Consider the following 11,344-nt stretch of genomic DNA (forward strand, 5'->3'; position numbering starts at 1 on the left):
CTAATTATTATAAAAACTACTCATGAATATATTATACAACATAATAAACACTGTAGTAAATCATACATTACTTATTTTTGTATTTACATAAAAAAAGATTATGTTGCAACAAATATTATTGCATTACAAATTTATAAATTATAATAATTGGTTTGTTTATGTAGGTATATAATTATAAGTATTGTCTAAATGTATTAATAATTTAATTTAGTTTTAATATTATTATTGAATTTATAACCAATGATACAATATGTAGTATATAATGTAATAATATTAATTTCAAATATTTTTATTTTTAAGCATTAAATAAATTATCTAGTATATTAATATTATAATATGTTTTGTTTTATAATTGTATTATAATATTTTTAATTCAGAGTAATTTGTGTCTTTAGTTCATGTTAAATTAGTAATCACTTAATACTTAGCAATTTATTTAAGTTTGAAGTCCTTTACTTGACAATTCAACACTCACAAAAATAATTTTTAATCACTAGTTAATATGAGTCTAAAATTTGGAAAAATTATTGAAAGATAATAACAATTATCATTTTTATTTTAACATGCTATTTTAATAAAATAGAAATATTCTTCCAGATATTTGTGAACGGTATGCCTGATAGATATAGAAGAGGAAGATGATTGCTATTAGAATATTATGATTATTATTTTGAGGCACCTACCTACTGCTCAAATGAATTTGGGTTAGTGGGTTATGATAGTCAATAGTTATTTACTTCTAAAAAGCCATACAGAGATAACGGCAATAGTAATAATTTACACAAAGTATGCTCTAAAAATGTTATTACTTAAATAATTAATAAGTACATATTCTTGATATTTTTGAATAAAAATGTTTGTAAATTGTAATGTCAAGTTAACATAACGTTTGGAGAGCAGTAGAACAATAGTCAACCATTGCTGCATGTTAAATAGTTAATAGGTAATAAGAAATCCATGAAGCTATATTTCGTTAGCAAATTATTCAGGGTCTACACAGAGACATATATTGTAATGAACATCTTTAGAACAATTTTATCATGTCTTCTGCTTTAAAATAAAACTTGTTTTAATTTAAAAAAATCGCAATCACGTTGCGTTTTACGTTGGCTATGGCAACGCACTAACGTTCAATGCGTTCATGACAAAATAAACTTATTGTCGTGTTGAGGTTGACGTTTAACGCATAGAAAACTATGAACTATTAACGTGTAACAATCACCTATAAAATATATAACAGTGAAACAGGGCTTAAGGTTAAGTTTTATTCGTAAATGCTGAGTGCTGATTAGTGAGCAGTGAACAAACGGACGATATATTTTCTGCGTAACCATAATCATTAATCGAATCACAGTGAATCATTTCTTAGTTTTCACTTCGTGTCTCGGGTAATTGACAGACGATACTTGGTCTGAACTGGACCGGTCACTGTGGTCAGCCTTACGCCGTTACTGCTTCATCGTAATGCGACTAGGGAGCCCAAATGTTGGAAGTTGTCTGAAGTCGAACTAGTTGAAGTCTAATATTTGTTGGTCAATTCTACATAGTCAATGATCAGAGTATCATCATTCATCAGATTTGAGATTAATCTTTTATCTACGACCAGAGTGTTCGGACGTCAGTTGAGTTGTTGGCAGTGTCACAGTCCGCTGACTGCGGGGTAGTCGGGTAAAGTATGTAGACAGACTCTGACGTAGTATCTCGTGCCACCGTGTATTAGTTTAGGTGGCTGCTGGTCGTGCCGTTGGCATCACTGCGCTCGCGTAGCTCTATCGATCCGTGCCCCGCCCCCGCCTTCCCAACCCGTCAAACCCGCACACCCCGTCGTCAACACCCGGTTCCGTGTAGCCAAGCTCACTACTTTTAAGTATTGAGTGTAGTTGATCTATCGGCCGTTTTCCCGTGTGCGTTTCTTATTATTTTTTTTTCCACTTTTTCAATACGCGATTCCCCCCCTCATGCACTTCCTACCGTCATAATCCGTTGTGTCTGCCGTCGCCGCTCAAATCACCAACCATTGCCCCGCGAAAACAAAACCGTTTCGTCGCGCGCACGACAACCAACGCCGTCACCCTCATCATCCCCGATAAAGGTCTGTTGTCGTCGTCGCCGCCGGTGAAACAGGACCAAAGCAATAGTAATAGCAGTAGTAGAAGTAGCAGTAGCAGCGGCAGTATCAGTGGTTGTAACAGCAACTATACCAACAACAACAACAACAATAACGACAATAACAACAGTAGCAGCACCACCAGTAGCCGTCGCCGCCGCCGCCTCCTCCTCCATACGCCATATACGATTAACGCCGCGCCGACTTTAGCAGCGGCAGCAGCAACAGCTATAACAACAACGGCAGTATCCTCGACAGACGCAGAAATGGAGCCCCAAGACACGAGCATGACGAACCTGATAATCAACTATCTACCACAGTCGATGACCGATAAAAAACTGCACCAAATGTTCACCCAGATCGGACAAATCGAAGCGTGTCGGGTTATGAAAGACGTCAAAGTAAGTTCTTACCATTGGAACATTGTGGTTCTAAGATTTTACCAAAAGCTGACAGTTGTATGGTGGCTATGGGGCTTTTGCAATTTTATAAGTGCACGAGACTTATAAAACTAGGTTTGGTAGGCATATTGTTTTATTTGAATGGACAAATTTCTTAAGAATTTCTTTTGTTTAGAGTTGATTGATTATTTAGGTAAGAAAAATGTAGTGTATTAACATTGTGAACTTTAAAAAATTTATTCCGACTCAACATTATTAAAAAATTGACTATTTGATATTATATTTCTAGTTGAGTTTAAGGATTCAATAAATATACATAAATCAATTGATCATATTTAAGTTCTTGAAAATTTGCTTTTTAACTTAACTGCTTTTACATGAATGCTTAATTTGTTATGCATTAGATTGTGTTCAGAAATTGTTTGTTTATTTCACAAATGGCTGCCTAAATATAAAAATAATATGGAATTATTTTTTCTGGCTGTGTGGTACTACCTATTTTAATACAATTATAGCATTTAAACAAAAATATGAATACGTTGTTTAAAATTATCAGTTATCAGTTAAATAAGTTGATATTTTAGTTTGTATCAAAGAAGATACCTGGACTATAATGCTTATTAATTCTGAATGTATCGATTAAGTTTTTCAGAATGAAGGATTTTATAATATTATCCAACTTAACATCATTTTGATGGGTTAAAATTAAATAATTTCAAAAAACGAGTCTTTTAATCATATTCATATAAGTTATGGAATAAGAACTTTGGAATGGATTCATATTGATTATATTTATTTTTAGAGATAACATTAATATAATTTGACAGTTATAATATTTATTATCATTGCCAATTTCATAATGATTTGTATTCAACTTAGATATGTTCTATTAATTACATTTAATATTTTTTTGTTTTACTTATTTAGATAAAAATAAAATTACAGTAGTTTTAATATGTATTCTAATTGCCACTATTTGAACTATCTATTTTAGAATCAGTTCCAGAATCATTTAACTGACAAATTTGACTTATTTTATAATAATTTGAAAACTAATAAGAATCCTGACTATCTTATCAATTTTTACCTATATGATATTTATCTCAAAATTGATTATATATTTTATTCATACAGCTTTTTGTACTAACAAATAACATAAAAATAGATTTCTAATTTTTTGTGGATACATGATGTTAATGAATAAGTGGGTAATTAATTACAAAAAAATATTGAGATGTTAAAATTGTTAGGAATGTAATTTCACCTAGGTAAAAGGTATATTATTAAAATGTATTAAAACATTTGTATACCTTCTACGAATTTAGAATAAAATCAAATAATAATATCTATTTTGTTTGTTTTAGACTGGATATAGTTTTGGTTTTGGTTTTGTCAACTTTGTTCGTCCTGAAGATGCTTCTAGAGCTATTGAGGTAATGAATGGTCTCCAAGTTGAAAATAAACGTTTAAAAGTATCTTATGCTCGTCCTGCTGGAGAAGATATCAAAGATACAAACCTTTATGTTCAAAATTTACCAAGGTAAAAAGGAATTAAAGTGTAATTAAGTTAATTTTTATAATAGTTACATTTAATATTTTGAAAATAATTTTAGATCAATAACAGAAAGAGAACTTGAAGATCTATTTGCTCCTTATGGTCAAATTGTTCAAAAAAATATACTTAAAGACAAATATAGTGGACTTCCTAGAGGAGTAGCTTTTGTTCGGTAAGATATTGATTTTTTTATAATACATATGTGTTATAAGTAATTATTTAATCAAAAAAAGAAACTAACAAAATATAGAGAAATTTTGTTTTGGAGTCTACTCATCAGACTTTTTTTTTTTTGACAGGATATTGGTATATTATTTTTTATAAACTTGATCATAATGATAAAAATCACGTTTATAAATTAATTTTAAATGCACTTTGTATTTGAGTTTTGAGTATGTATTTATTTAAAACTGTTAGATGTTTATTTTAATATTTTTCCAAATGTTTTCACGAAATATTAAAAAATTACTGAACTTAGTTTTTAATATTCTACTTAAGTTTTGGAGGATTCCTTAATAAAAATACTATTAACACAAATAATAACATAACAAATTTATATATTCCACATTTTCTTCAGAATTTACTAATATTTCACATAAATTGATTTTATAACAGTAAATGTTTATTATTGGTATTGATCATTATATACTTAATACTTATACTATAGAATATTTCACTGTATTTTTATTGATTGTATATTATTTATTTTTTTTGTTATATTATAGTTATAACAAAAAAGAAGATGCCCAAAAAGCAATTATTCAGCTAAACGGTGTTTTGTTGGAAGGATGCACAGAGCATCTATCAGTGAAAATAGCAGAGGAACATGGCAAACAAAAGGCAGCTTATTTGGCCGGTCTGCAAACTGGTTTAGCGCACAGAGGTACAAATGACACCCTCACATACTTAAGCTACTAGATAACAAAAGAAAAAAGAAAAAAACCTAAAAATTTCCCTCCCCCCCAATCAATAATCTGTTTCAATGTCTTCGAAGTTACATGTCATAGATCAGAAACAAAATGTAATACCTTGAATTCTGGCGCTACGATTTTCTGTAAGTATCATCAATTGTATCTAAACATAGGCCTATTACGATACATTACAAGTGTATGGTTATTTTTTATAATTTGGATAACTATCGGTTATTTAGTCTATTCAGTGGCAAGCTTATAGTTTTTGTTAATTCTATTAAATACAAATAATAGTTGACAACTATTTATTGCATGTAAATGCTGTAAAATATTCATGAATAATTTAAACACTGTACTTTAATATCTAATGAGCAAATTCTGTATTGAACAAAAGTATATACAATATAAATTATTACTAATGAACTATTATGTAACTCAATATCATTAAGAGAAGTTTTTAAGTTATACTTATTTTAATTTTTTTGCATATATATTTTTGTTATTTTATTATTATATATTATATTGATTAGCAAAATTTCTTATTGTAATTGTAAGCATTCTGTTTCACTGATATTTAATTTAATGACTTGGATTAAATAAAATATTGATAATTTTACCCTATGTACATTTGTTTTCTATCATCTATTTGATATTTATATCATTCGTATTACAGTGTTTATGTGATTAATAATGTTACAAATTATGAAATAATATTATGATATATAAAAAAGTATTTTGCGCGCTTCATTTATTACTTTTTATAATATAAAGCTTTTTTTTAGATATTTCTTGTCAAACAGTAAATTCTTTTTATTTAAGTCTATTTAGTATTAATTATATTATATTAATTATAAATTTGTAATTGCTTAATTATTTAAATTATTTTTAGTTATAAATTTATCAGGTATATTATAAATTATTATCTATGCCAAACATCAATAGCTGTTAACTATTTCATTATTTTATCAATGTTTCACGATAAATACTTAAAATATTATCAAAAAAATGATTAAAAATAACATTTAATATTTTTTTGAATAGTGTAATTATTTAGTTAGTTATCAAAGATAATACATTTTACAACTGTTAAGGTTTAGTTAAGTAGTTAAACCTTAAATAACTTTTAGAATATTTATCTAAATATTAAATATTTTGTAAACGAGTATAATATAATATGTATTAAAGCTTAATTTTAAAATAAATTGTATTTTAAAATATTTAATTAAAAAAATTGGAAATACTTTCCTACCAACCTTTTTATATTTGCATTAAAAGTTACATTACTTAAAGTTTTTATCATAATAAGTATTCATATAACTGAATGATGTATATAATTAGAGTTCATTCAATGTAAAGCTATCAAAAAATGCTTAATTTTAGTTTAATTGGGGATTTTTGCGAGGAACTATTTGAAGAATTTAGGAAAAAAAGCAAATGATAAAAATACACTGGTATTAATATTAGATAGGCCATGTATATTTTGTTTAAAATCAAAACACATTTAATTAAGATTTATTGAATTATATGAAACATTAATTTAATAGTTGATAAAGAAGATTGCATTATTAGTAATGTTGGGGTTATATTGTACTTTCATTTGGTAATATTATAATTTGGACTTAATCATCTGAACCTTCTTGTATGAGTTAGTATATAGCTAATTAAAAATTAGGTTGTTCACATTTATTGACTAAATATTTACACATTAAAAAAATAATAATATTGCATTTTTTTAATTTTGGTTAATATGCATAATAATTAATGAGGTTTAAAAATGGTGTTAAATAATAATTTAAAAGTATAGTTTTCTACCTTCGAAATGTATTATTCTCAGATTGATTTATTAGAGTATATTCATTATTCAAATATATTCTAAATTATAGGTAGAAAAGAAGTAGTAGGTTTCTAGTATAATTTTTATTTAATTTTTGTGGTGGAAGGGTTTTAACTACAAAATAACTATTGCTTAATAGCAAGAGTTCACCCTAATAGGTGAACTCTATTCAAATAAGATAAAGTTCAAATAATGTTCATATTGAATTTAATTAAATCAACATGTTTTTAAATTTTAATATTTAAAAAAAACAAATGTACTACCTTTTTCCATATGCCTTTTTAATTCACATTTTTCTTTTTACCACATTTAGATAACATTCATCTCATCCCAAATATTATCATAAAACTCCTCTGTATGTGATATATGTTTATATGTCAATTATTTATCAGATTTTTGTTATATAAAATTAGTAATTAAAGTTACTTTTTGTATACTTAGCACATTAAATCTGAACCATTTAAATCTCTCTGTTTGTATTTACAGCTTAACATATAAGTCCAGATTTTCAGATTATAAATTTATAGTTGCACTTTTTATTTTTTGCTACAAGTTGTAGTTTTTTGGCCATTTTTTACTTTTTACCTAAAAAAATATTCAACTATTAAATATGTTTAATGTTCTGTTTTCTCCAGTACATCAACCCATAATTTGATTGTACTCCCTACTCCCTTGTACCTAATTTTCATTAGCTTTATATATTTTTTTTTGCATTTTGGTTTAAAGGTTTTTTTTTTTTGTATTTAATATTTGTTATTTGTTAGTACTTGTTGGCATCCATTTGTTTACTAATATTTTTTCTTTTATATCTTTAGGGGCTAAAAATCTACAAAATATGCATCAATTAATCAGAGCTAATCATGTTATTGACAAGTATCCCAATCCATTGTTGCAGCATGTTGAAAGACATACTATTGGTGCTTTGCGCCAAGATAGGGCTAGTTACCGCCATACACCAGTTGGTTTGTTTCCATCGCCACATGGCTACAATGTTGGAATCGGCAATGAGAACATTTATTAATGTGCATCACTTTCTGATAATATTTTTGTACAAAATTTAAGGTTTTTTTCTTTTTAATGTAAATTAAATTAATATAATATATAAATATATATATATTATATAATATAACCTATCTCCATAATTTAAAATTGCTCGATACATTTATGAAATGAAAACAAAAAAAAATTGTTGTAGATTTCTTCTATATTTAGTATAGTATCTATATTGTATTGTAAATAATTTCAAGTAACAAATAAAGTTTATGTTTATGATTCTTTGGAGTATTGAAAAAAACTCATAAATTTAATTTTGATATTATTATTATTCTTTTATATAATAATTAATTATCTTAATTAGTATAAAATATAAGTATGCATGTGTGCCTATATTTCATGTTTTTCTACTGTAATGTTTTTTAAATAAAATAACTTGTCTGTATATACAATACTGATCACTGAAGTCTTTAAAAATTAATATTTTCCACACAATTTATAATACTATCTTTGAATTAATATATATATATTTTTCTTTTTTAATGTTGTTAATATGTTAGAATTTTTTTTTTCGTTCATTTAATACAATATAAATTAATTTATGTGTAATTAAAGTTAAATTGTTTTTTTTTCTAATTTTATTTTTATTTCTTATTTGATTGATTTACAAGCTGTGTTGGGTATTTGTTTCTTTTCTCAAGCACAGTAGATTTTGAAATTTTTTTTTTTATTATAGTATATAAATATAATTTATAGAATTAAGTTGTAATATTAAAAATAATAAGCAGGGAGGATACATATCTATAAAAATAAACATAATTCTTAACCTTAAGTAAGTCATAAAAAAAGAAAAAACTTAATCGTTGAACATTATAAAAATAAAATTGACTACTCGGTTTGATGTGTAGATTATCCTATTATTTTTCATACATTATTTGATGAGACTGTTTTTAACTATTTTTTTTTTTATGATGGTTTACTTTATGCTATTATAACTTTATATTAAATATATTTATGTTGTGAACCATAACATTATATATAAATTATTTAAAGGAGCACTTTATATATGTAAACATCACTTATTTTGGAGTATTAGCTCAGTTTTTTTTTTAAAATTCTATAACATTTTATTTTTGTAACTCCGTGAATTCCATAATATTATAAACAATAGAAAACCATAAGTTTTAATATATGAGGTAAAATAAAAAATATCATCTGTTCATTGTGTAAAACTATAGCTATTGATTTTATAAAATAGAATATTATAATAGATTACAAAATTGCTATAACGTGCCTCCGTAAACGTATATACTGTTTATAGTTTAAAAAAAAAATGATGGGTAAGTGGGTACTGCTCTGCTGTATAGTCGGGCACGTATTCAGAGGATGGGTCCATGTCAATGGGGTCTGGTTTGGAGTCTGGACCTCTTGAGATTTTTCTGTATCGGCGTATAAAATCGTAATCCTTTATAATTTATATCGAATTAAAATGTTTTTGTTATTAAATACCTACGTGTTATTCAAAAATATTTATGTTGTATTGTGGCGGTGTGGTACAAAATAAACCACTGTACAATGGATGATCTCAAATATTGTAAAGGTATTGCGTAGACATGACGCACGTCATTAGTCATTACGTCAATATTATTATTTAACAAAATGTATTACCACAGAATACATTAAATTTATTTATTTATTCTGTGATAAACGGCCAACGGGTATACTGACTATATAAGTATAAATCATGACAAAATAATAAAGTTATACGCTGCTAAACATAACAGGTTTTTAAGTATTTTGTAATTGTAGTTATTGGCTATTTATAATTATACTAATCATCAAGCTTAAATGAGACATAAATTCACTAGTGGTGATGTAAATAATTTAATAAGTTAGTTTATTTTTTAAACATAAAATGGAACCTAATTAACGTAAAAAAACAAAAAATAAATAACAATGAAATAAATGTTACGTTTTTTAAATTAATCAGATTTTCAAAGTTCTCCACCTGACTGTAAACAAGCTTGAGTTCTAAATATAACACTTTGTGTATCTAGGCTTATGTTTTAACGGCTGATATTCGATTCTAAAAAAACTAAGATAGTGCCGATAGTGACCGGCGTATTAACCAGTTATAATTGTAGAAGTTATGAAAACCAAACTTAGAAGGATTCTATTCTAGGTATTTTTTAGTAAAATAATACATAAACAAAAAAACCCGTAAGTCCCAAACTAAATATTGAATGATTTGGAGTAAAACGATATTTATTTTTAAAAATTATAACATGATAAAAAATGTTTACTTTTTCAACATCTCTCACAGTGGTTCATCAACTGGAAAATAAAAATCAATGAATCCAAGTCCTCTTTTGTGACTTTCTCACTCGGACCTCTAAACTGCTCAGCCGTAACAATCAACAACATCACTATTCCTCACTCGACAAAGATAAAATATTTTGGTCTTGCATTCGACAGACGCCTTACCTGGTCTCCCCATCTTAAAGACAAGCGTAAGAAACTTAACTTCAGACTTCACTTGCTAAGACCATTTCTTCGTTCGAACTTTACCCTACCCGTCAAAATCATTCTCTATAAAACTCTTCTTCAATCAATATGGACATACGGTATAGTAATCTGGGGTTCCGCTAAGAACTCGAACAAGAGAACTATACAAGCTTTCCAAAACATCACTTTTTTTCACGTTTAATCACTGGTTCGTTTCTATTATGAGACTCTAAACTCCGACCTCAAATTACCTTCCATCTACTACAAACGCTTCCACGCAAAACTTCAAGTTATTCCTAACCAATTAATCAATGAGTTAGCTTCACTAACACCTCCAGGTAACCCAACCAGACGCCCCAAGAGAAAATGGTGCCGTGATTTGATAAGTTAAGTTAAAACATAAATGTAAGAGGTGTCACAAATGTGTGATTCCCTCCACATGTGCTTATTCCTGTTAATTGTCTGTAACTTAATTATTATTACTTATTGTACTATGTATAGATCGTAATTCTTCAAATAAAGTCAAGTATATTTAAAAAAAAAAAAACTTTTTCAACATAATAATAATTTACATAATTTCTGGTTTAATTGTATATATTAGTTCAGTTAATTGATAGGATAATTAAATAGCTATTAAAAAAAAAAAAAAATTATGTTAAAATGTTGAAGTTTTGGAGAAACATAATTTGCGTTATTAGATTGGTTTTGTTTCAAAAAAGTTGAATTGCACATAACTTAATAATAAAATGTTAGAACCTCTCTTTAAAGCGTATTTCTTCATTTTAGGTAAACTTTCATGTTTCATACATCGGCCGGTCACTTCCCCCCGGAACACATTGTATAGCTAGCAATGTGGAAAAAATAGACATAGTTGAAAATAATTAGACTAAATTGTTTTATTAAAATAAAAGGATTGGTTTGTATAAAAATCATATTAATAAAAAAAAGATAAAAATTATTTATAGTTATTCAAGATTATTTAGAAATCCTACCCCCCACCAAAAATAAGAAAAATACTGGCTACTACCTGTGTTTACA

The 11,344-nt window shown here is 26.9% G+C and overlaps 1 protein-coding gene across 2 annotated transcripts; it reads left to right on the forward strand.

Moving 5' to 3' along the window:
- The first annotated feature begins 1,798 nt into the window (after positions 1-1,798).
- LOC113551674 (protein sex-lethal-like) lies at positions 1,799-7,977 on the forward strand. Of its 2 annotated transcripts, none has more exons than XM_026954058.1 (5): positions 1,799-2,508; positions 3,873-4,048; positions 4,122-4,235; positions 4,789-4,946; positions 7,624-7,977. In XM_026954058.1, exons 1-5 carry the CDS (start codon positions 2,374-2,376, stop codon positions 7,827-7,829), a joined length of 789 nt encoding a protein of 262 aa, XP_026809859.1. In that variant the 5' UTR covers positions 1,799-2,373; the 3' UTR covers positions 7,830-7,977. The 2 variants fall into 2 exon arrangements, 1 of the variants encoding a protein (XP_026809859.1); XR_003405141.1 differs by having other exon boundaries at positions 1,802-2,508; positions 4,789-5,117; positions 7,624-7,763.
- The last annotated feature ends 3,367 nt before the right edge of the window (positions 7,978-11,344 follow it).

The sequence above is a fragment of the Rhopalosiphum maidis genome, chromosome 2 (assembly GCF_003676215.2).
Source record: "Rhopalosiphum maidis isolate BTI-1 chromosome 2, ASM367621v3, whole genome shotgun sequence".
NCBI lineage: Eukaryota > Metazoa > Arthropoda > Insecta > Hemiptera > Aphididae > Rhopalosiphum > Rhopalosiphum maidis.